This window comes from Anser anser (assembly GCF_964211835.1).
Source record: "Anser anser genome assembly, chromosome: 6".
NCBI classification, from domain to species: Eukaryota; Metazoa; Chordata; class Aves; order Anseriformes; family Anatidae; genus Anser; species Anser anser.
The window spans coordinates 9,328,602-9,354,905 of record NC_139726.1 but is presented as its reverse complement, the minus strand read 5'-3'; the positions used below and the strand labels follow the sequence as shown (position 1 = coordinate 9,354,905).

Sequence of the window (26,304 nt, the reverse complement as noted above, 5' to 3'; positions counted from 1 at the left end):
ATTTTCAGTTTGTGTTTTAAAATGCTGGTTTAGGTCCTTCTGACTTTGGCACATTCTGGTAAGAAAATCTGTTGCAATCTCTGAAAAATTCTATTTTCTATCACTGGTAAAGCCAGTGTGGCTAATAAACAGAGAAGTGCAGTAGACTGAAAATCACTGTAGTATTCTTTATTCTTTTTGCTAGAACCCATGGGGCTAACTCATAGATGCTTTCATCCCCTTTCATTTCATCTTTGTAGCAGCAGGGAAGAATCTCAACATGTTAAGAGTTGTGCATATATTTGACAAAAACAAGTCTTCCTCAGAAAGCATGTTTGTTTTGGTTGTCTTTTTTTTCCTTAAAAGTGGATTTATTTGAGGGCTGGAGGCACAGGTTTTTAGTGGCTCAGTGCATTGTATGCAGTGAGCAGCTGTCTGAAGCTAGGTTTTAGTGCAAGGGCATCCAGACCGAAGGCAGTGAATAACAAATGAACAGAAAACGAAGAGTTTCACTCGCTTGTATTTTCAGTGAGTAAACGTTTGGTGTATTTGTGTGTCTAAAATGAGGTAGATTACAAGTTCCATGATGCTGCTGTCCTTCTGAACACAGTGTGTAAAAATGAAAACATAAACCTCAGTTGTAAGTTTCTAAAGAAGGAAAAAAAAGAATCTTTAAAACTGCAATCCAGAAAATGTAGGACACACATCTCAGAGGGTTTATGTTCTGTCCTGGGGCTTGTTTATCCTTAACCCTGCCAATGAATCAAAGTATAAACATTTGGACAAGTGCAAAGAATCTTTTGATAGGTGTCTTCATTTTGTGTGACTGTAGCAAAGCAGTGGGGAAACACTATCAACAAATCTTAAAAACTAAAATATCAGTATTAAAATTATCAAAACACACTTGTTTACAGTAAAAAGTCGTCATTTTTTTAAATGCAGATTATGAATCATCTTTAAAAAAAGCAAATGGTTGTGTTTTAGTGGGAGCCATTAAATGGAAGATACAAATATAGAAAACAAACCAATCTGCACATTTTTGTAATTGTGCTCTCATTTGTTGCTGTAATACACAGTTGTTTTGGGTTCTCAAATTCTAGGAGCCGAATAAGCTTATAGACCAGCAGTACAAAACTGAGAAAGATAAACTTCAAAAGATCCGGCTATTATTGGTAAGTCTTCATAAATTGGACAAAATTACTTGTGTTTTTCTTACCTTGTCACTTCTAATACCTCTCTTCTTGTTGTTTTAATTAAAAAAAAATCACAAATCAGTTACAAAATAATATTGAGCCTCAGCCAATACTTTTTTAAAAAACTGATTATTTAGTAACAAAGTATTGCTGGGGGGGCTTCATCCTTTTTAAGAAAAGAACGAGAAGAGGCTTTGTTTTCTCCCCTCCTAACTTTCTATTCAGGCACGAAGAAACAGAGAAATAGCGATTTTACAGCGCAAGATTGATGAAGTACCCAGCCGAGCTGAGCTAACACAATATCAGAAGAGATTTATTGAACTTTACAGTCAGGGTATGTATATCAAGCAGGAACATTCTGCTGAAAGCTAAAGCCCTGGAAGGAGGGTAATTGCATTTTAAGCTTATGGAGTGTAAAACAGCGCTTGCTAATTCTGAGGAGTTTAAGGGTCGTTTGATATTCACATTATACAACCTATTTTCAAGGTTTTATAAGCTGGCTATAAGAATTCTCCTGTGGGTGAAACTTGATACATGAGGTCTTGGGAGTAAATTCTGGCTGCAACAGGTTCAGTCGTATAGTTAAATGACCAATGATTTTAGAAATTCCTTAATCTATTTACAGACGAGGTTGCTATAAATTTAAGTCATGCTTCATTAATTGCTCTTAACATTAGATAGTTTGGTTCAGAATCAGATGTCAACAAAAATAATGCCAAGTAAAGACAAGAACTTCAAAGAAAACAAGGCATTGTTTATTTCATTTTTGATTTATAAATATTCTGCAATATCTTGTTAGGATCAGAGTACGAGTTATCTTCAACTTCTTTTAAGATAAGTTATAAAAAGTGGGCATTTGCTTGGTTGACTGTTTGGATAGCGATGTGTTTGCTGCGCATGGTATGGAGCATGCAAACTGAATAAAATTTTGAAGTTGTTCTATCAAACTGACAATGGACCGGCATACCTACTGGTGTGTATTTAGTGTAGCCTGTATAATGGCATAAGCTAAAACATATTTCTCTGTAGAAGAACTAGCTAGTATTTTAAAGATACTTTGCATTTATTATATACAGGTGCGAACCAAGCTCTTGAAGGTTGAGCAGTTCTAAAATTGTTATCTAACTTTGATTCATATCCATTGTTTTTAAGTCATCTCTAGTTGTATAGTCACATGCTATATTCCTGTGTGCATTATCTAGCTCAGTGCATGGAATAGGTGTGCTTCTTTAGTGAGTGCAAATCCAGTTCTTTTCTCCCCTTGCCCCCCATTTGCTTTTTATGTGCTATGCAGTTTATTTAATCAAGTCCAGCATCTACCTGCTCAGAAGATGGAGGCTTCGTTTATATATGAAGGACAGGAAGATTAAGGAGATTTGTGGAACCTTGGGTGCAGATTTAAGAGGCTTTGAATCTTACAGGACTGTTTTCTGTAGTGCAAAATATGTGCGGTAACTTAGGATAACACTGGGCTTGGTCTCCTGGCCAGGAACCTGTACTGCTCAGGCTAAGCTTCTGGAAATTTGAGCTGAAAATCTCTTGCAAGTCTTTCTGTGAACTGTGGCATAGTTTTTTAGAGTTCTTGCATTTGACCAGATTCAGGAGATCTTCAGAGTAGACAAAAACTGTTTTTTGGACTTCTGGGTCCAAGGCTTGGTGTGGACAAAACAATCTTCAGAGGTGCTTTCTGACTTCAGTGGTCCTGTACTGAAATGCTTTTAAGTTCCAATATTCCCTTTCTTAAACTGTATAAACCAGAGTGAAATCATCCTCATGTATATCTGACTTACTCATGAGCTCTGGAATAATTTTCATTAAATCATTTGATCTTTATAAACATGTACTTTTTTTCAGTTCAGGATTCTAGGCTGCTTAATATAATCATGGTAACTTTTGCCAGCTGTCCTTCTCAATTGAACTTTTTCCCTTGAGAATCAAAAGTGTTTTAGATTTCCTTAGTCACTGAAGAACTAAAGAATAGACTTCAGAGACTTGAGTATCAATCATCATCTTGTGGACCCAAAGGGGAAAGAGTGTCTGAGCCTTACCTTCTGCACTGAGCTGTGACCAGCATCTGCTATAATCTCCTAAAATAGATGGCATTATTGGAAAAGAAATGTTTTTTTTAATTCTATCAGCATGCATATGTTGTAAGAAGAGAAAGGAGGCTTTCAAACAGTAAAACCTTTCTTGTGCATTGTGTACTTTTGTACCTTGAAAGATACAGTTTAATGCACTCCTTTTTTCCATGCAATGCTGTCAGATTATCCATTCCCTTTCTGTGCCCCTGCACTCCCCCTGCCCACCAATGTGCCAGCTAGGCCAGGGCAACTGTTAGCAGCACAGCAGCCTCCGTGGTGTGAGGTTAAAGTTCACGAAGGAAGGGTGAACAGGTAGTGGTAAGGAAGCACAGCTGATAGTGCCAGTGTGCGTTCGTGAAACGGACTGTCAGCAGCTGGGCTGTAATTTAGACACTGAGCTGTGTTGTTCTGGAGCCCAGTTATCATAAAATCTGATAGCTGTGAATGCTGCTGAAGATTTACATGCAGAGGGAATATTCTTCCGGAATGTATTATAGACTGTGTTCCGTTATTGATAATTGTATATTATAAAAAGCCTACAAAGTATTTTTACAGGTTCCATTTCACCCCATTTATTATTCTACCCTTTTTTTTCTTTGCAGTCTCAGCAACTCACAAAGAAACAAAACAGTTCTTTACTCTTTATAATACACTGGATGATAAGAAAGTATATTTGGAAAAGGAGGTAAGAGAATGTTACTATTGTTTTCTAAATATTCAGTCTGTGGAGAAGATAGGGAAAGCTAAGTAAAAACTACTTACTCAGCCATGTCAGAGCAGGGCCAGCAGTCTTTGAGAGTAAAATTGAGACAATGAGTTCATAAGAACATTTCTAATGTTGAGGTGGAAGTGGTCTGTGTTGTAAAAAGTGCTGTTGTTAATACAGCATGTTTAATCTGCTTACTGTGCTCACAAAACACGAGTAACATTTGATTAGCAAATATCTTTGTCACAGGACCAAATTACCCTGTTTCTCTCTTCTTGGTTAACCTAACCAACCCATCTCCAGTAACTCTGGAAAGTAAATTCCACCTGCTGGCTTGCAGCATCGTTTGGTTCTCAGTGTCTCAGTGAAAGGTTTCTGCTCATATGGTTGTTGGTTTCAATCATAGTTTTTAAAATACTTCTTAAAAACATAGTTTTTAAATGTTTTTAAAATCATTTTTTTATTATGTCTTTGATTTTTGGGGTTTATCCACTAGCTTTACTGTTCTGCGTTGTAACACAAGTGTTACTGTGCAGTAGTTGTGCTGTGCTACCTCTTATTACTTGAATGTTTTGTGGTATAAACTGCGTAATTGCATTATTAAAAACAAACTTTCAAGGCAGGGATGTGGGTTTGGCAAGTGTTGATGAATCATGCAGTGATTTCTTTGAGTAACAGGCATTTTTAAGCTTCACAGCTTCTTTGGAATCTGCTCAGAATTTGTTTGAATTTTTCATAGTGAGGTCGTGAACAACTGTGGCTGCTGCCATGTATCACCTATTGCTCTCTCATTTATATCAAAGATCTTGGATTTAAGGGAAGTCAGTTTAGCTTTCTGTGGCAGTGGGGCAAATGCTTCTGTTTGCAATGCTTAGGTTTGTTTAGTAAAGAATGCTTAAAAGTACTCATCAAAAGGAGAAACTGCTCGGAAGGTTTAACCGCAGGAGACTTGTGAGAAGTACTGAAAGCCGAAGGGATCGCATTAATTGCTGCTGCTTTGTGAATTTTAGTGCCCTCAGCAATGTTTAGAAAGCAAGAAAAAAATGCATGGTTTAATCTGCACAGTGAGTTTATACCAAGAGCAACAAAATACTTCACTAATGTTACAAATTCTTATGTCTGTACTGTTTAAGTGCAATGTTAGTATCTTCGTAACAGTAGCTATGCAAGTGAAATGCTGTTCTCTACTTCTTAGAAGTTCATCTTTAAACAGACTGTGAAATATGTAGAGGTGAAGTGTGTAACGATGCATGGCTTTATGGAAGCCAGTAAAACTGACCAGCACAAAGAATACAGTGCAGAAATTTACCTGTTCTGCACTGCTTGGTTAGGCTGTGTGGTATTAGATGTGGCTGTGTGGTGAGCCTGACCGGCTCCAGTCTCTAAAGCAAAAGGTTTTCTATTAGTTTTTATTTTTTAAGACATTTAACCGAAACTGTTTTACTTTGACACTGCAACTAGGACTAAGTATGCTACTTTAATATAGCTATAACATATGCTTGTGCACCATCACAGTTGAACACTGGACAACTACCTGTAAGCTTCAACACATTTAAACAGCTCTTTTACTTCATTGCTTTAGTTTAGAAAGCTGTCCTGCACGAATATGTGATTCTGTAATATTCTCAGTGGTATAACTGGGCATCAGTAAAACTAAAAATCTCAATTTTGATCCAAGACTTGCTGCTGCCTTCTGTGGTTCCTCCACTAGGACAGATGTCACTTACAAAGACGGATTGTGGTTCCTTTTTCAAAAAGAACCTCAGGATTTCATACAGCTGACTGCTTGTCAGGGAAGCCTTGATACCAGTCCATTTTTAGATCTGAATTTCATGTTATTGTCTGTGAAAACTCAGAGTAACATCAGAAAGGACAAATGTATATTTTCTTTTTTTTTTTTAATTCACAGGTTAATTTACTAAATTCTATTCATGACAACTTTCATCAGTAAGTAATGATCGTTTTTCTCTTGATAGTTGCAGTGGGTGGTGTGGTTGTTTGGGAAAAATGGGAGGGGGCATGAGTTAGTGTAAAAATTTGTTAGAATATTTTATTAACTTAAACGGTTTAATAAAATAGTTTATTAATTCTGTTTAAGCCAATGTTTGGGGAATCACAGACTTGAAATTACTTAACTTTTATAGTCAACATATGTTTTTAATATCTGGCTGTTCAGTTGCAGTTGTGGAAAGAAATCATTCAGTCATAATTTTCCTGGCATTAATTGAAGTATTTTTCTTCATTTTGTGAGTTTGTGGTTATTACATTACGTACAAAACATTAGGCTCGAACATATTTCAGACATGTTTATTATACACTAACTCTGTATTTAAAGGTTTTGATGAAGTGTGAAGTCTTTAGGTAAAATCATGGTTCCCTTGGAAGTTTAAGGTCGAATATCAGTCTGTGATGCAGCCAGCATTTGTTCCTCTGTGTTTTGGTTTTTTTTTTTGACTTTGGGGGCGGGTGGGGGAACTCCATTGTGATTTTTTTTGTCACAACAGTACAGTGCAATAGAGTCATGGGGGAGGATATGGCCTCATAAGTTATAAACATTTTTTTCTGTTATATCTCTTTATAATTCTGTTGTGAAATTGTTGTGAAATTGTTTTTTTCTTATAGAGTAATTAATGATCTCTGTAATACTATACACCTGTGCCTTTTTGTGTTTGGTCAGAAGTTTTGAGCTTTGTGATGTTTTTTCCTATTATCCGAAATTCTAATTACAACTAAAACAACAACAAAAAATCCACACCAGCACAAAAAAATAAATAAATTAGGTGTTTCAAATGTTATCCTTTGCAGCTTTGCAGCAGGGATCATAGATCTGTTTTGCTCGGTGATAAGATTTTTGATATTCTGTCCAGTCATTAGAAACCAATTCTTTAATTGACAGCTGTGTTTTGGATTGTTTTTATTGATGGTTGGGTGTGGGGTGGCATTTTCTTTATTTTGTTTTCCTTAATCTGTTCAGAAGTGTTTTGGGGCCTGTAACATATCTTGGCCTCTTCCTGTTAGGGCATAAATTATTATCTTTTTTAGAATATTTACTGTTCTAGTCCTCTACTCACCTTCTTTATATTCTAATCAGCTGCCTTTATTATAAGTTTGTGCTCTTGGTTAGTTAATAGTAGTTCATTATTTATTACAACACATAAGAGAAAGGAACAGATGCAAGCTGTCAAGGAAGATGTTTGCGATGAGCTCTGTAGTCTGTTCCCATCTCTTTGATGGGTTATACCAGCTGAAGATCTGCACTGTACTTGAAATCATTGATTAAAAAGATGAGTTTTTTACAAAGGATATTAAGCAATGTGAGTACTTGGACATGGGTAAATACGCAAGGTAATTGTAGATGAGACGCATTGTCCCACATCCCTATCAGTTATTATCTTTTTTTCTTTCCAGAGCAATGGCATCTTCTGGTTCTCGTGAGCAGTTCTTACGGCAGATGGAACAGATTGTGGAAGGCATTAAACAGAATCGAATGAAGGTCAGAGACTCTTCTCACTTTCTCTTCTAGAACCTGGGAATTATTTCAGAAAAGCCTCTTGGTTAATAACTATGAATGCAGGAATTCACTGTATGAGGTGCAAATTAAGGAAGCAACTAACAAGTATTGTCTCTTTCACATCCATAACAAACTGTTCACCACTAAAATGGTAATGGACAGAGTAGAAGAGAGATAGGAATCTTGTACCCTTGAACTTTGTTACTGGCAGTGTAGTGACTTAGCTCTTTGAAACAGCTGGTTCAAATATCTCGCTGATATCCCTGAAGCTGATAAGAATTTTTTTCCATTTGGACTGCATAAGCCCAGCCAGGCCTATGTCAGACCCACTTTCTGGATTTAACCTGATTTAGAAAAGACTAGGTGTTGCTGCTGAATACACAGCCTCAGTGGAATTGTGCTAAGTGGGCTTGGGGCAATGCATGCACCCAAAGCAAGCATGAGGTTCAACAGCTACTCCAGCTGAAGCCGTCCATGGATTTATTTGCATACAATGGGGTAGTTTTAAGTACCTGGTAATAGCAGTTACTAATTTGTAATTATTGTGGTGTTCTACTTTCTATTCATATGGAAATAGATTTATATACCATTAAGGGGCTTTGAGACGGTTTATTCTGTAGAGCCAGGAGATTCTTGGTAGTGGATTATAGTTGTTCATTTGAGTTGAAATGGAAGTATGGTGCACTTCAAATCAACATATACTAGAGTGTGTACTGAAAAAGCGGTCTTTCCAGGTAAAAGGCTGTTTTATCCTAATAGCTAAGCAGAAACTTCAGATATAAAATGCAATAATTGTGTGTATATAGAAAAAAATAGGATGGAATGCAACTCAAGCTGTCATAAAGCCCTCTGCACTACCAAACTCGTAAAAACATTGACTATAGACTATCGTGTTGGAGAACATTGTTTTCAAAGAGGACAAAGGACAGCGGAATAGTGATGATGCTGTTGTATGTATGGGTCATCTTTCTGTTACGAAGGCTGACATAACGAGTGAGTCAAAGTCAAACTGAGATTATGAAAAGACTTCGGAACAGTCCAATTCCAACGAGTGTAGATGAGCTTGAAGATAATTACACTTTTTTTGGAAGAGTGACATTCTCTTAACTGCTGTAGCAAGCAACTGCAGGAAATTGAAACTGCCTAGGAGTTCACTGTTTTGAGGAGTTCATTGTTTTGTTTTCTGTCTTGACCTCCATTATGCAGACAGAAATGAATAACAGCACAATAGGTCAAAGGAGTGAAAGCAGACCAAGAGCTCTGTGTTGTTCTTCGGGTTCTTAAAAATGAACTCTTAAATCTTCGAAGTCCATTAAAATCAATTGTTTCTCACGCTTTATGTGCATATGTGTGCATTCCTTATACAGGAAGTGACCTTTTATCCTTCCTATATACTTACAGATGGAAAAGAAGAAGCAAGAAAACAAAATGCGAAGAGATCAGTTGAATGATGAATACTTGGAGCTTCTAGAGAAACAGAGGCTTTACTTTAAAACAGTGAAAGAATTTAAAGAGGTAAGAATGTTTTGGGTTTTTTTGCTAATGTAAGCTGATGAGTATTTGAACTGATAGAGTTGCTTAAGAAGTTCTGCTTAGATACACTGATTGTTTTCAAGTGTGTTATACACCTTGCTTACGTTTAGGAGCAAAGGAGCAAATTTCTAAATACATGGATTTGTCTAGAACTTTAAAAAACAAAAAAAAAAAAAAAAACAAAAAACAAAAAAAAACAAAACCTGCATTTCTCTACTTTACCTGAAGAGTTAAATCACAAAAAGTTAGTTGTCTGAGGAAGCTGCCAATCTCATTTTGAGGAGGAGCTTTGTAGTACTACCTAGAAATGAGCAGCATTCGTGTTGTGGGAATGGCTGAATAGCTCTCTCCTCATTAGCAGAACTGTGAACTTTCTCTTTTTTTGTAAGGCTCATGATGTAGTTCATTGCTGTATTTCTACTCGATGAGAATTTAGAAGGCAACAAATGGGTCTGCAACAGCAAATGCTTTCATTAGGTATTGGGGGCAGGCAGCACCTGACTTGCTGGTACATTAGAGACAGTTCTAGCAACTACCTGGAGACAAGGTGGGATTTCTGGTGGAACATCTGCCTGACTGACTGCTCTCACTGACATCAGTGGCAGCAGAGGCAAATCCAAGTTGTTTCATTTCTCAAGAGTGAATTTGAATAGCTAGTTTAATTAATCCACTAATAGTATTCCTAAAAGTAAGAATGGATTTAGGTTTATTAATGCCATGACAGCTAATAAGTGCTATTTTACTTTCTTAAACTTACAGTATATAACATGTATCTTTTGGATGAGGTTTTAGGCCTTTGAGGCACCACAATAATGGGAAGGAAGGAAGGCAAATTGGTGGAATTGAGTTTATGTCCCTCCTACTTAGGAGTAGACAGTGGAAGCAATTCAAATAGTTTATGCCATCTTGAAACAGACATGCAGGATTGCTCTTTGACACTTGTTGCTTAAAAATTCCATAAAACTGGGGTAAGACACAGAAGCCCAGTATTCAGGTAAGAAAACTGACTACATAGTAACTTAAGAGCTTTGTTAAAGCCTGTCAGCGGATGAAGGAGTGGGTTTGCATGTTTGTGTTGCTTCTGTTTTTCTGCACTTCATTTAAAAAAAAAAAAAGTCAATTCAAGATTTTAAGGCTTCTAAACATGTGTAGGCTTTAATGTCCAGTGACCCATTTTGGCTTGACTTAGGCATTTACTTGTGCACAAGTGTTCCTTACAATGCTTATTGCACCATGTTAACGATGTCTCTTGGTGTGATTCTTCATGTGATTCTTTAAGTTTTATTCTGAAAAATTCCTTTGTCACTGATCAGCAAGCACCACTCCATGTTACATGGGAAGTACTAGTTTGTTACTGAGTAAGCTGTATATTCAGGTCTCCAAGTGGAATCCTGGAGATCTCCAGGATCCTCCTCGAGATCTGTGAGCAGCAGCTAGGTATGTGTGAGTAAGGGAGGGAATCCAGAATCTTTGTAGTCCTAAATACTTTTAGGGACCAGCCTTGTTTTCTAACCCCTGTCAAAGGACTGATTAATACTTCATTGATTTAGCCTTGCCTGAGTTTATCATAATGTGCTTCTGTTAATCACTGTCTCCATGATAATAAATGAAAGTAGTGCTGCCAGGCGAAATTGTTATTGGCTTCAGGAGTTTGGGGGGAAAGAAGACTTTCTGGTTTATTTTGAGAACTCCTTCCTTATTTTGAGGCTCCTTCCTGTTCTGGATGGTACACTCTGGGAGATTGACAGACTGTTCAGCTACTTTTCTGACAGAATTTTGCATCCTCTTTGTAGAAGTTAGGTGGATTTTTTTTAAACAATAAATAAGCCATTTGGCTTCCTTGCCTTGTGAGACACCTTCAATCTTGCTATCCTTAAAAATAAATAGTGGTTGTGGTGTTGAAAACTGATGGTATGTACCTATGTAAATATATTTCTTGACTTGGAGTTATTCCGTAAAAACTGACTTTTTTTTGCAAACTGTCTTGTGAATTTTTAGATCACTTAAAAGTAATCTCAGTTTCAGATTTATTCAATTTATAAATAAATAGGTGGATATGCTTTAACTACTTGTAACCATTTTAGACCAATGGTCAAGCAGCATTCCTTTTGGTGTGTATGTTGTAAAGTTTAACGAATGTCCTATTGGAATACGTTTATGGATGAATCAGAATTATCTTCCTTACTCATTCCAGGCTACTCTGGATTTTGGAGATCTTTCAAAATTAGAGAGTTTGGTTTACTGATGTGAAGATCTAAGTAATAGAGTTGAGAGCTACTACCTAACTTGTTTCCTTTCTGTTAACAGGAATGTCGTAAGAATGAAATGCTGCTCTCCAAGCTGAAAGCTAGCTCCTCCTGAACGTCTCCAGCTGGTGAAGTTTTATACATGATTGTTCAGTCCATACATCAAATCTTTTTTGTGAAGTGACGGTTAAAAATGCAATTGTAGATATATATATATATATACATAAAAAAATATATATATACAAAAAATATATATATACAGACACAGCTGTAAAGTCTGGGTTTCTTTTCAGCATGTACTCTTTTACATTCCTTCATCAAACGGCCATGTTACTCATTATTGCCTCCACTACACAGTAAAGAGTTAATGCAGTACAGCAAAATAGAAATTATTTATTTGTTTGTTTTTCACAGAAAGAACAATTAAGATGGTTTTTATTTGGGTTTTAACACTGAAGTACATCAAAACTCTGGAATAAGTAGATATGGACTGTTTAATATGTCCGGTACCATAAGATGAGCACTGCAGGATGCAATAGCTTGTAAATTTTGGCCAAAAATAAGCATAAAAAATGGTTCTTGAAACTCTTCACCAGCTAATAACTCCATATTACTTTAATTTACACTCCTAGCTATAGATAAAATTCCAAAGGATAAAAATCAGTTTCTAATGGTTGACAAAAGAAAATGGAAACTTACCTTGGATAATTCCTCATGTAAAACTATAGATCTATATTTTTATAAAGTCTAGCTGTTGTATAAATTTCTTTGAAATTCCATTTTTATATTTAGAGTATGTGCTTGTTAAATTAATAGATCCAGGAAAAAAAAAACCCTAATCCCTAGGACCATCGCATTATCCCTAGCTGGGATGAAAATCAAAGTCTGTGTCAGCTGTAACATAGGAAGATAAAGATTCAGACTTTCTACTCAAATGAACTGATGTTCACCTTTGAAGACAACAACCTATCTACCCTGCTGAAGATTTGTCCTTGAAAGTTTAGAAACTTTGTGGAACACTTTCTGAAACACTTTTATATCTGTATATACAGTATTTTATAATTCAAGCAGTTGCTTTTTGTACTTAACATCGGGATTTTGGACTGACTTAATGTACATCACATATTTTGTTCAGGAAAAGGAAAACCACATTCTTCTTCCCCAATAACATTTACACTGCTGTTAGATTACTTTCTATGGCAGCACATACAAAATAAAAAGATGTTTAGAATCCACTGACCTTCTGCTATTGTTTTTGAGGTGGCACTTTAGGCCATGTTAAAGGGCAGCTTTAGAAGCCTTAATATGCTTTTGAATTACAAGTGCATTAAAAGATGAATTCTGTAAATGTAGTATTTTGATATTCAGTCTTAGAAATGCTTTCATGTGTCACATAGCATTCAGTAACACTTCTGTTTTCTCTTGCTGCTCTTGTTAAGCTTGATGTTTCAGTATTTGGGACAAACTGTCAAACCTGCTGTATGCCAAGGAGATCCGTGGAAGGGTTAGATGTGTCTTGCACAGGCATCTGTTCACTACACAGAATTCTCGGTGGAGATGGTACACGTTCATCACACTGCGCTACCTGATTCCATGCCTTTTGAGGACAGGGGAAGGTTTGATAGTTGTATGTGATCTCATGCAGAGTCTGTAGTGTTAAATGGAGAAATGTATGGATTTGTTAAGATCTGCGTAAGGAGATTGTTGACGTTCTGTCTGGGTAAAATGTGGTGAGCTACCCCAACCGTGGTAGGCTAGATTCAATGTGTTGTGCCTTCTCATAAAAGAGACTCTGTTTTTGTGACAACCAGAAACACTTTTCCTGTTCCTTCAGTACAAATAAAAAGAACCTTTGCACTGAGCCAGTTTGTACCTTACTCCCCCCCACTAGTTAGTGACTGAATACGTGCAGGCTGCTTCTCTTCATATGTATCTGAAAAATCTAGGCAAAATTAAATACCGGAGTACCTGAGGAAGGAAATCTGGATTGAGTGCTACTTGCAGACATTCTCTAGTTGGCTTTGATAGCAGTAGACATCATAAATGACGTCTACACACTTTGCCCTCTATAAAAACCTGTAATTATTCTTCTAATTTGTACATTGGAGGTAGCATTTCTTCTGATACTTGAGTAGAAATCAAGAAGTAGTATAAGAAAATGGGCACTTCTTCGAACAGCCAACTTGGTTCTTCCTCCTGTTCAATATGATGCCTGTCAGGCTAACTACTTGATCATTCTGTCCCCAGCCACTTTTACTGTAGAGGAACAAGTGTACATCATGCTATGACTACTCGTGGGAAGGTGATTTTTGGGAACAGTATCCACGATGCTCTAGCACTATAAATATGACAATCCTGCTAAACAGAACCAAACAAATTAATTTTGGATTCCACTGTAAATGACGACAGCTATTTTTCAAAGTGAAAGGCAGTATCAGGAGGTAACTCTTAAGTGGAATTTTCAAAGACAGGAGGACAGTTCTTAAGCAGTTATGTTTTCATTTAAAAATGTTCATTTTCTCATTTGCTGCTCATTTTCATCTTCCAAAGCTTTTGGATTTCTGTACAATCTGTGGATTGATGCCGAGAGCACAAAAAACCTGAGGCCTTAATTTATACAGCACTGCAGGATTCAGAGCCTTGCTGCAGGGTGCAGCAATGAACTTTCTGCTGAGCAATAGTCCCACTGAGTTCTAGGAACAGATTCAGCATCAGGAAATAAAATTAAAATTAGTAGTCCACTGTGTATGGGCAGAGATAACTGGTGTATTTCAAATGGGCAACTGGTATTTGGGGAAATGACCCAATGTTGAAGCACTGTCAAATGATTACTTCCTAGAATAGCTTTTTCTTTTCCTTTTTTTTCCCCCCTTCTCTCTATTTGCATGTTCACGATCCTGTATCATTTACCTTAATGCACGTGGGAGTTGTATCTTCTGTATATTCTTTGGTCTGTCTTGAAGCTAAGGGTAACAACACAGCGGTAATGTGAGCTCTGAACTCTAATGCTTGAACTGCCGGAAGGAGGAATGCCTCCATGCTTCATTCTACTTTCTTCTTTTTTCAATTAGAATAAAGTTCCAAGTTTTAGTAGTGAGAGTAATTAATCACGGAAATAAAGTACCAAGGGAGGTAGAAAATTACGCACTGTTCCAGCTTTTTTAATCAAGGTTGATGACTATCCAAGAGAGATGCTCCTACTGTACCAGGTTACTAGGTTTGGTACGTAAATCCGTGGGTGAAACCTGGTCCTTGCTGTGCGGGTGGTCAGGGGCTGGCAGTGCCTGCTCTGCTATCAAACAGGAGGCAGCAGGCTCAGCTCTGACGCTGTGCAACGTGGTTCTCCTCCTCCTGCCCCCCGAGCCCAGCTTCTGTGTGATTGAAATCCAGGATTTCACATCCTGAATATGTGTTGCTGCTCTTCTAAATATAGGCGTGCACAGAGCCAGTGTGGGAAGCTGATTTTTAAGAGCTTTCTAAAACTGCACTGTAGTGAAATGTTTCTCATCTCTGGATATGAAGCCAGGTTGCTTTCAGTGGCAGCATGTCACCGTGTAACAAGTCACTGCTGTCACAGATGCTTGGGTGGGCAGAGCACAAAACTAGCTATCCTGAGAACTCACAGTGAACCTATAAAGCCTAAAATTCACCTCTTAAGGAAGCTAAATTAATTTTTGACAAGGTGAAGAGTTCCAGTGCATGCTCCATCAGTAGCCCTGCTACTATCCGTTCTCAAGCAAGCTGAGACAGCCCTGCTGCATCTCCAGCCTTTGCAACAGCATCGGTGCAAGCAGACAAGAATTGCACAGTAGTCTTCTGGCCTCACGGTGCTGGCTCAAGTTCCAGATGCCAAGCCATGGTGAAGCCTCCAAACCTTAGTTTGAACACTAGCTATTCCTTTTGTAGGCTAATTGAGATTCACAAGGGAAAGGCTTATTTAAGTTGGCAATTATGAAGCTGAGCAAGTATCTAACTTGCTGCTGGGACTCTGTTGCAGTGAAGAGCTGCCATGCTAGAAACATTCAGAAACACTCAGCATCCTCCCTCAGGGAAGGGGAGGAAGTAAAACCCATTAGAGTGGCAAATGTGGAGAGACAGATTGAGTAGTATGCGTGGGTATCTGTTTCTCATCTTTTTGTTATTGTTGGGATGGGAAAATTAGATGTTGGGCAAACAATTTAAGGCTTGATTCTAAGTCGTTTAGGATTTTTTTGGAGTCACTCGAACCTGATGGCATCAATACCTATCTCACAGGAGGAGAAAGTTGATTAAAAATGGCAAATAGTGGAATTCTCTCAGTTAGGGTGATGAGTACAACACTTATGATGCCAGGACTCTGGACAGGGCAGCGCAGACATTCCTAGTTTGTCACCTACCTCTGAACAGCGTTACACTTGGCCCTAAACCTTCACGTAACCCTGGGGGACATAACTGACCTTTACTTCACCAGGACTTCCTGCTGAGAGCTGCTGCTTGCAAGAGAACACAGCCCTTCGGTTATGCTAGGGTGTGGTTTGGGGCTGCTTAGTCACCCCTCTTAATTTCACATAAATTAAGCGATGGGTGGAACGCAGGATGTTTATTCCCTCCTTTCCAAACAAATCTCAAGAACGAAGCCAGCATCCTGCCTGCATCTCAAACATTTCAGTGTTGCTCCCTTAGCAGCCCCCTTGGTGTCTTTGCTAAGCTGAGCAGGCTGCAGGACGGCACCTGTGTTTGCCTGGCTGGGATCACTCTGGTTGGCTTTGGCAGTCACGGTATTAGACACAAACAGCGCTTTGCTTGCAGACTTTAGCCCACATTGCTTCAAAGAAAAGAAGGGAGATGTTCACCACTTCTTTCTTTGCCAAACCCTGGGGCAGCATATATGTATTTCCAAAAGACAACTGCCAAGTGTCAGTAGGTTTCTATCCAACCATCTTCCAGCTTCTTCTTCACTGTTGCTAAATCCCCTTAAGTAGCTCTTGTGCTTGAAAACTGCATGTATCACAGGCACATCTCCTTCGAGAAATCTCTGCATTATGCAATAAAGGAATCATTTCCTCCTCCGTGTCCCCTTTTATCTCTGCTTTACAAAAAGGTTCTTGAAGGCATTGTTGTAATTTTTGTTAAATGCTGTATAAATGAGAGGATTAAAGAAAGAATTGGAGTAGCCAAGCCAAAGAAAGATGCTTTTCCAGACGGGTGGGATGTTGCAGGAACAGAGGGGACTTATTAATTCTGTGATGAAGAAAGGGATCCAGCACAGCACAAAAACGCCAATTAAGATGCCAACCATCAAAGCTGCCTTTTTCTCTTTCTGTTCCCTCCATGTTTCTCCATCTGTCTGGAAAGTGATAGCTGCATGACGAGCTGTAAACACCATCTGTGGTTCTTGCGAAGCTTCCTTCACCTCAAAACAAAAGCAAACACAGATTCTTACCAAGACGATTTGTTTGAGCGAAGTATTATTTTTAAATGACAGTACGACATCTGCGCACCTACCACAAAAGGCCGCAACTCATTCCTTCCGCGTTAAAAGAAAGAAAATGTCCCCGAATGCCAAAAGTACCAGATTTCTCATTATGTTGGAAAAGCTGCTGAGAGTGACTGACAAACCAAGGTCAGCAAGGAGTCACCGATGCCGCGTGTGTTGCAGACATCATTTTGCAGTTTATCTTACTGGATTCCTCGATACCTACCAGGAAATCAGGTTATTAGGGTTGCCTAACAAAGGGAGGTACCTCCTGCGCAGCCCTAAACTACGCTCTCCTGTGGTGTTACGTGATCTTTACGGTTTCTCAAGGCCTGAACAGTAAATGAATTACATTGCATGGCTTGTATCAACTGTAAGATAAACTTCTTTTCTTCAACCTAACTGCCTGGAGGCAGAGCTCAAAACCCCATCCCTGGGGGGTGCTGGAGCACGGCAACACCACTTACTTGTTCTTCAGAAGGCAGAACACACCCAAAAAAATCTCAGCTAAACCTGCAGGAAAAAATTCTATCAGAACCTTTTTAACAACAGAATGGGACTTCAGTTAAAGGCAAGTTATACGAAATGCATGCGATTTTTGGAAAATGCCAGCATTAATCACCCCCATCCACCCAATCATAAATACCTGAAATAAAAATGATTACTTTGGGAATATTCCAGTGGAAAGCAAACCCATCAGCCAGAGTCCCTTAAGGAGGGCAGAACTCAGGCACCTTCTCCTCCTCGACAGAGGCCCTCTCCCCACAGGCGCGTCCCCCTCCTGCCGAGGCACCGAGCCCTGCCCCACAGCAGCCGGGGCTGGTCGCAGTGCCCACACTGCGTCTGGCCAGGGGAACAAAGCACGCACCTGAAATGATGCAGCCTCAGGCACCGTGCCGCCGTTTTGAATTGGCATTTAAAATACTCCAGAAGTAATCGATGTATTCTGATTTAAAGAAGGAAAAAAAGCTTTGCTGGAGAAGCAGTATTTTCAGGTCCTCGCTTTTCCTCTTCTCTCACCTGCCCGTTTCACCCACATGGACTTGGTGTGCTCACAAAACGTCCGTCGCTGCCTGAAGAGCACCATTTCAATCGGCCTTCTGTCCGTGCTCCAGCTCCCACAGAAGTACGCATGAGAGGGGAAACCTCAGCTCCCCCTGGGTGCCTCCCGCCTCCTCCTCTCTCGGTGAGGGCCACACACCACCTGCGCAGCGAGCCCGGCACAGAGCTCCCAGGGGCGGTGAGACTGGCCACCAGCTTCTGACCACAGGTCACCAGCATGCAGGAGCCTGCCCAGAAAATGGAAGTGACGGTACACTGACCATCTGAGTGTCTGTGAGCTCAAAGCTCTTCTGAGCACTACAGTTTTAAGGACAGAGCAATACCACGAACGGTTCAAGGGTGCAACCTGAGGCCCCAGAAGTTGCCCACATGCCCATAACTCATGAGAACCACAAGAACTTGACCCGGCTCCAAAGGTGGCCCTGGGTTCAATCAGCCCCATATTCCACACGCACGGGCTGCCTCCGTGCAAGCTTTGTAAGGGCTGGAGGGCTGCTATTAGCATGGGCAGAGCGACTCGGAGGGGGAAGCGCTGGCGAGAGCTAGGCAATCACTCTTCAAGATGGATATCCCTGTCGTCGCCCTCCGACATGAGACGTGGCTGCAGAATGCAAGAGCGGCAGATTATGGGCGCAGGCAAATAATGGAGGGAAATGAAAATCACATCTGTCCTGACAATTAAAATGGGACACCCCTCACGTGGCAACGATCACATCGTTTGTCTGCAGAAGGACTTGCTCCGCACGTCCTTAATCACGCTCTGTAAAAAGGGATGGATGGATGACACCAGGGCAGATTTGTGACAAGCAGCCCTGAAAGATCACCTCTTAGCCCTGAGGAATAGCTGCAGAGCTACGCCGCTTGGGGAGAGCCACACAAAGGACCTTGTCGCTAGCACAGGGCACGGTTTGGTACCATATTTAACCTTCAACCCTTACTCAGAAGACAGAGTTCACAGCATCCCATCATCAAACCAGAGCCTTTTCTTTTCGATACTTCAGATTTTAGAAGGTTTGTGGCTGAACTGCGGAGTTTACTAGCAGAGGTTCTTCTATCCCTTAATTTCACTTGGGAGAAAATTGATTAATTTATTTTGACACATGATGCCACAGTCCTCAGATATTTTTCCTTCGAGCAGGCATTTACACCCTTATCCAGCTCCTACTGAAACAGAGGAATTTCTGCAAGCTCCTCTGCTTGTTAGATCAGATCTCTGAATACTAAACAGCAAGTGAAAACAGATCATGTTATTTTTTGTAAGTTACAGAACAGCAGTTTCCTTATATTTACATAATTTCAACTTTCTCTGTTTTCATAGGTACATTTTCAATTTTTTTTTTTATTAACTAGTTCTGCTTGGGACTTTGGAATAATGTTGTAATAGAGCAGTCTGTTGCCTTAGGAAAAATAATGGGCTCTCTCATAGAGCCTTCTGTTCAGTAAGTAAATTGGGTAAATATCCCTGGCAGGCTGGAGATATATTGCTTCAATTTTCCGTAAGAAATCCTTTGAAAGGATTTAATAACACAAAATGTTATTGAAAATGTAACTAGTATCCCTGCTCAGCAAGGCCCTTCAGCCAGTGCCTGCAACAGGAATTACAAACGTGTTTGAACCTTGGACGCTGCAGAAAGCTCACCTCTGCGTGCCCGGCGTACTGCAAAGCGGGGAAATCCCAGCCTTTCACAATCATTTCAAGTCGTTTGATTTTTATTGCTCTCTGTCTGATGTGCTGCAGACCTGACTCACCTTTCCGTCCCGGTTGGTGCAAGCTTCTCCTCGCTGCAAGTCCCAGTCCCCACAAGCGTGTTGTCAAAGCTGTTTGCTATACGCCAACCCACACGGAGTACATGGAAGGTAAAGCAGTCTGCTGTAGGCAAACGCTGCAGAGCTGGCAGGGGAACCACGCTAAAGGATCCCCCTCGTGCAGGCATGCGATAATCCATTGCGATTTAGCATTGCCCGAACAAGGGCACACCCAAAGAGATTATGTAGCTGCTTTCCAGCCTTGCCAGCTGTCCTTTCCTCAACAAAACACAGCTCTGACTACAGCAAAGCTGCGGTGTCCAGTGCCAATCCTGGAGGCTTTGCATGACTCCCAATTCCTAACGTAAGTCGCAATACTTGACCATTATCTCTGTGCCATATGGAACAAAGGAAAAGCCCACCATAACACCTTTCACCCCATTTTGGGCCTATTGATGATCAGTAGCCAACAGGCTGTGACAGGGGAACAGGTCGCCACAGAGTACACCACAAAGACACCTCAGTTCACACCAGGGATATGAGCACCTCTGCAGGGTGCTGAGCACCCCTCTCACTCAGCAGCTGGCAGCCCGCTATGCCTTGGGCACAGGTCTCCTCCCCTCCACCCAGACTCCTCTCCCACAGCTGCGAGTCAGGAAAAATAGCTGGCATGAAAGCACTGCTACTCTGAGGCCAGAATTAGCTCCTGAATTTGTGAAATCAGCTATTTCCAGGACAACAGGCTCTGAGAAGGGAAGAGAGGGCCACTCTCCAGTGAGAGTGCCATAAAGAGATTTCAAGGAAGGAAAAGAGCTCTCGTGTATGCATTCTCCTTCTACACTAAAGACACAAAGGAATCGCCGCCAAAAGGAGGTTGGTTTGGGTTTCAGAACTCATTCTGCACATTCATCAGCAGTTCCAGCTCGGTGCCGCTTCTGGTGTTTGTCCCCAGTACCTCACTGCTGCTGAATGGGCACACGCAGCTCTCTGCGGAAACACACAGTCAGTTCCTGTGTTCCCAGCAGTGTTATAAAGAACACGCCACCAAGGAGCTTCTGGAGAAATCTCTTGATTTAAGATGTTCCTTATAGCTTTAATGACTGTTATTACTGGTCCTTCATGGCAGGTATCGTGTATGTTTGTACTGCACCTTGAGGGTGTGCAAGAACTTCTGATTTAAACAACAGTAAAGAAACCTTTTGGAACTTCGGAACCACTGTGATAGTCCTGATATATACCAATCAAATCTAGCTTATTCCCACAAATTCAGAGTTTTGCCTTTTACGGTGTGGTTCAGCACAGAACAAGATCATTACTGCCTCAGTGCAACTTTGGTGTACTTCTTGCTCTTTCAACAAGAGCACGAGAAACTAAAATGCACAACAAAAGATCAAAACACAAGAACATCTACACTTTTTTGGATGTTCCACCAATATTATAAATAGCACATTTGATAGGGATAAGAATGCCTGCTTTCTCTCATGGGAATTTTTTTCTGCCATCAGCAGGAATAGCTTTGTGTCTCCCAGGAAAATCCCAGCTATTCCACTTTGCTTCCTGCCTCATCTTTTTCCTACCAGACATCTGCTGCCCCTCTTCTGCAAAGCTCCACTTGTTTTCTGTCCCTTCTCTTCTACAGCCAGAGGCAGAAATAAGAAATCGATGTCCTGTGACCCCTTCAGAGAAGAAGAACTTTCTCTCGCTCCTGTATCGTCCTGACCGTCTCCGTGGGCTGCAGAGGCTGGACTGGCCAAGGTGCAGAACAACGCTGCAGCTCCTCGAGCACTAGGACCTTGCTCACATCCCATCAAAGCAGTGGGAAGGACTCCTGCAAAACTGATTAGCTTTGGGAAGACAACAACGACACATCACCAGAACTTAATTTCTAACTCCTTACACTGAAATTTAATCCTGACCCTGTAATTTTTACGTTTAAGCAACCCTGGCTTGCAGATTCTGCCGTCCTTGTTTTTGCAAAACTGACGCTACAAGTGACTCAATTGATTTGAAAGGGCATTATCCATCAGCTTCTGCTGTCTTTCAAGTTGTCTCATTTATTTCAATTGGACTGTTTACAGGGAGAATTATTACCTACTGTCAACCAGGTAGGACAGAGTATAGCTGTCAGCGACAGCGTGTCACTGCTTTTTTCACACAAGGTTCATTCACATCAGTATTGACTGCAGAATTCACTTTTTAAGGAATTTCATAAGTAAACAAATAGTTATGAAAGCACCAGCCCACTTTAGGCTCCCAATTCTGCTTTATTTGTTTGTTTGTTTCAAGAGAAAGTAAGAAAAAAGTTCTCGTTTTCAAAGGGGGAAGAGAACAGCACTATACTGTATTATATTAAAACAAGAAGCACCTCAGCTACTTCATGTCCATCTCCCTCAATTTTTTCCAAATACTTTCTAAAGTGTTTTTTTAAAAACTCAGGTAAAATTTTAACCACAAAGTGACAAAGAATCATACCCTAGGTATGCCACCCCTCAGCTTGGAGAGGACTGTCCCCTCTCCACGTGCTTATGTCCACGTACAAACCACTTCAGCACCTGGCTCTGTTAGTGGAAAAGCAGTGTTTAAAAACGTCCCCATATCATCGTAATGATATTTTATTCAGAAAAAGAATGGTGAAAGACGGGAGAGAGAGCAGAGACATTAGAGGAGAAAGAAATGGAAAAATAAAGTGAGCTGTTGGGCAATATAGGAGAAGTGGAACAGAATTAGCCCCATCAGAGGGCAAGGGCTGATGCTGACAGCCAGATCACTCCCAGATACGGAGAGGGATAGCCAGATCCCCTCACTAGGTTTGCACTTCCCCTGGAAATGTTATCTTTTTTAGCACATTAAAAATTTATTTATTTATTTATTTAATTTTTCCAAAGGAACAGTAGTGAAGCATCTGAAGATTCTTCTCCAGAATTCCCTGGGGGACTGCTATTGTTCGGTGGGCATGACAGACCCTGCTCCTATGTGCTTAAATGGGATTGGGATAAAAATCAGTAAGTCTCAGCCTCTTAACTTAGGAAACCGAGAAGAAATGCATCCTGAATGCCAGCTCCCTCAATCCACAGGTTAATTTAATGAACATGTGCAGCAGGGCGTCAGAGTAAAGGTTTGCACGTGAATCACAAGTCTTTTTATTTAAGTCTGCAAACGAAGCTGATGGGACAATGGGGAAGGCTGGCAGTATACACCAACTGCAGATTCAAGAGGCACGCTTATAAAAGAACTTAATGTCAATCACTGCAAATATAAGATGAAGAATTGCTGGCTTGAGCACTTGCTGAGATTGTAATAATAGCTATACTGGCAAACGCCTCAAAAATGGGTATTCAGCTCCCACTGACAGGAGCTCTTTTGTCAGTACAGCTTCTACCAGCTCTCAGACACTACCTCAGCGAACAGCACTTACCTGCCAGCCGAGCTGGGCCATGCACGGGCCTTTGCTGACAGAGCTGTGACAATTAGGAGCCAGACTTTGCCGTCGTAAAACTGACTTGCCAACAAAGTGCCTACATACAGACTAAAACTTGAGCAATAATGCCTCAGCCCAATTAACTTTCCATACTTTTAGATTACCGTTAGTCCCGTATGAGCATGTGTGTATGTAAAACATAGAGCATATAAAAACCCTACAAATACTTAGTTAGATTTTGTGTTTTGAAAGACTGTAGATTAACTCCAAGCAATACGTTCATCACACTTAGAACAACTTGGAAAGAAATGTGGTGCAAACAAGAGGATGGAGGCTGTAGGAAAAGAAAGGATGCCACTAGAAGAGACATTCCATCTTTTCTAACACTTTTTCTGTGTTTGTATAGAAGACAGCTTCAAAAATCAATTTATATTATAAACATCTTCAAGACATCAGGACACAAATATGCAAGTATGACCACATATAACTGCCAGGGCTGTCATCTCTTGCTAGAAACCCCAGACTTTTATTTATGGCCATAATAACATGTTGCCTACCATGACTCAAAATCAAATTTAGAGGGATTTAGTGGATGAGTGAGGATTGGCCCCAGCTGCATAGAAAATGCTCCATGTCTCTTTATATAGATCTAACAGCCACATACTCATCTTTTGTTATTGAGAGAGAACTGGACTCAGTAAGCACAACATGCAAACACAAAAACATACCTTAACAAATCAGTTCCACTGTTTGGAGCAAGAGTATGGGTATGTGACAGTAAGTGGAGAGCTAGCAGTAAGCACTGCTGAGCACACTTGGCATGGGTGACAACATCATCACGCAAAGACCCTGACTTAATGGGACACAAGGGGCCTTCCTCAACCCTTCCTCAGGGATGCAGCTTTCCCTTCAGTTAGTCATATCCCTGAAACAAACGAGACCTCCCACAGGTCTAGGGCTTTGCAGGGTTACCAGGAATACCCTGCTCTGGTACTATGCAGCAAGCACTATGTTCCCACTATACAAGGTAAAACAGCCCAAGTACATAAATAAAGTGTTGAATATAATCTGCTTACTAAAATCCCTTCAGATACTGATAGACCCTACAGAGATCCTACATAAAGTCTGTATCGGCAGAAAAATGTGCATGCATTGATTCTGTATGTGACCTAAGGATTTGTTTATGTCTTTGTTTACCCTGACTACACTGTAAAAAGATAAAGAGAAAAACAAAACAATAAGGAATGGAAAATTCAAACTAAAGGGACATTTTTTAAATGGGTCTCAAGACTTGCAGTGAATGCACCTGTCACATATTCTCACAACACATGTAAGAAAAAAACAAGAATAAAACTCTTGGAGCAGAGTAGCACTTTTTGACTGGCTAATTACAGCTCAGGTCCAGACCATAACTGAGCTAAATCCATGAGAGCCCCGGGGCACGTCTCAGTCCTCTCGCTGTGCTGAAACCACCGACGGGTGCAGAGGTGAAGCAGGAGCACAGGCGGCAGGGGGAGGCAGTGCAGGGTCTCCTCCCCATCCCTCACCCTTACCTGGGCAGCCTCGGGCAGGGGCACCACGGCGTTCCTCCTGCGGCCCCCGATGCGGAACTTGGCCGCCTTGTAGATCTTCCAGTAGACGAAGAGGACCACGCAGAGGGGCAGGTAGAAAGCCCCGCCGGTGGAGACGATGGTGTAGGAGGGCTCCTGGCTGACCTGGCAGCGCTCCTGCTCGGGGCTGTAGCTCTCCCCCCAGCCAAAGAGGGGGGCGAGGGAGATGGCAGCTGAGAGCGCCCAGGTGAGAGCGATCATGACGTTGGAGATGCGGCGGCGAGTGAGCAGTGTGTACTCCAGGTGGCGGGTGATGGACCAGTAGCGGTCCAGGGCGATGGCGGTCACATTCCAGATGCTGGCCGTGCAGCACAGCACGTCAAAGCAGACCCACACGAGGCACAGCTCCCGGCCCAGCCGCCACCGCCGCCCGGCCGACAGCTCCTTCACCAAGCTCAGCGGCATCACCAGGGCCGCCACCAGCACGTCCGACACCGCCGTGGAGGCCACAAGGTTGTGGGGCACCCGGTGGAAAGCCTTCACCCGCAGGATGGTCGCCAGCACCAGCAGGTTCCAGAGGAAGGTGGCGATGGTCAGGAGCACCAGCAAGGACAGGATGAGGACGGTGAAGATGGAGAAGGGCTCCCTGCCCCTCCACGAGCTGCCACCCACCAGCGCGGAGGCAGCTGAGGAGGTGTTGGCGTCCATGTTGGACGACGAGGCGTTGGCGCCCATGTTGGCTTGACACTGGCCCCGGGGGGCGCAGGGACTCAGGGGCTCCGCCATACCCGGACTTTCAGCCCTTCCCTGCCCTCCTCTTCCCTCCCAGCACCTCTCTCCCCCTTCCCAGCGCCAGCTCTCCCCTCAACGGTCCCCCTTCGGGTGTTGTCGCCGCCCGCTCCCCCGAGACTGCGGCGGCGCCGGGCACCCGCGACCGCCCGCTCCCCGGGCTCCCCGCTCCCATAGCGGGCGGCTGCGGTTCGGCCGACGGGGCTCGGCGGGGCCGCTGCGAGGGGCAGGCACGGGGAGGCGGCACCACGGCTCCCGTCCCGCCCCAGAGGCCGCCCTGGGGCCCGGAGGCGCCGCCTTCGCCGGTTTTTGAGCGGAGCCGCCCGCCCGCTTCTCCCCGCAGCCCCCTCAGGCGGCCGGGCTCTCCTCGCGGCCCCGCCCGCCATGTTCTCTTCGGCGCCCCCGCCGGGAAGGCTGGTGTCGGTTTCGGTGCTGAACGTGTGCTATTTCTAGGCTGTGGCACCTAAACAAGATTTTTTTTTTGCAAAGGGACCGGGAACATCTCCCGTTTTTCTGCCTCGCAGCAAGTTCAGGGCACGAAGGGCGCGCACCAAGTCTCCGAAAACGCGCCCTTCTCCCGGCCGTTTCGAGGAACTACCCTCAAAATTGCTGTGTTTCAAAAATAATTTTAAGCCTGTCCTGCAACATCTTTTAAAGTCTGTAATGGACGTTAAGAGGGCAATATGCATCAAGGAGAGATGGCAAGGAGCTTCGCTGCTTCCTGAGCGATAAATGGTAACAACTGGTGTGACAGGATCATATACCAACTTGGGTATATTACATTTATGCTGTGATTGAGGCATTTTATTTATGGTCTTTGTGAGGTATGCTATATTCCAGCTTGCTTTCTCTCCTAGGGTCCTTTACAACCCATAACTGGCCTTACCACCCTGTTTCCCCATAGTTTGTGGCCAGGATGATTTCAGTGGGAGTTACTGGGTGAAACACAGCCTCTTTCCAGTCACTAAGTTACTCGGTGCTCTCAAGAGCTCTCCAAAGGTATCTGAAGTTTTTCACGGCCAAAACAAGCAAACG

The 26,304-nt window shown here is 41.9% G+C and overlaps 2 protein-coding genes across 3 annotated transcripts in view; one reads left to right on the top strand and one right to left on the bottom strand.

Annotated features, from left to right (window-relative positions):
• Window positions 1–12,815, top strand: part of CCDC93 (CCC complex scaffolding subunit CCDC93) — a 40,900-nt gene extending 28,085 nt beyond the window's left edge. Inside the window, exons 17-24 of one of the 2 annotated variants that reach the window (XM_083840610.1) lie at window positions 1,080–1,151; window positions 1,398–1,506; window positions 3,856–3,938; window positions 5,869–5,906; window positions 7,368–7,452; window positions 8,872–8,985; window positions 11,311–11,377; window positions 12,689–12,815. In XM_083840610.1, coding sequence (XP_083696736.1) covers window positions 1,080–1,151; window positions 1,398–1,506; window positions 3,856–3,938; window positions 5,869–5,906; window positions 7,368–7,452; window positions 8,872–8,985; window positions 11,311–11,364 — 555 coding nt within the window. In that variant the 3' untranslated portion in view covers window positions 11,365–11,377; window positions 12,689–12,815. Of the gene's footprint in view, window positions 1–1,079; window positions 1,152–1,397; window positions 1,507–3,855; window positions 3,939–5,868; window positions 5,907–7,367; window positions 7,453–8,871; window positions 8,986–11,310; window positions 12,485–12,688 lie in introns of those variants that run through there. The other variant, XM_083840609.1, reaches the window with a different exon arrangement.
• Window positions 12,816–16,157: 3,342 nt separating this feature from the next.
• Window positions 16,158–25,411, bottom strand: LOC310901291 (5-hydroxytryptamine receptor 5A-like). Its single transcript, XM_083840611.1, has 2 exons — window positions 24,484–25,411; window positions 16,158–16,641 (listed from the first exon to the last, which is right to left on the bottom strand). The coding sequence occupies exons 1-2, from the start codon at window positions 25,264–25,266 to the stop codon at window positions 16,309–16,311; spliced, it is 1,116 nt and encodes a 371-aa protein (XP_083696737.1). The 5' UTR covers window positions 25,267–25,411; the 3' UTR covers window positions 16,158–16,308.
• Between the last annotated feature and the right edge of the window lie 893 nt (window positions 25,412–26,304).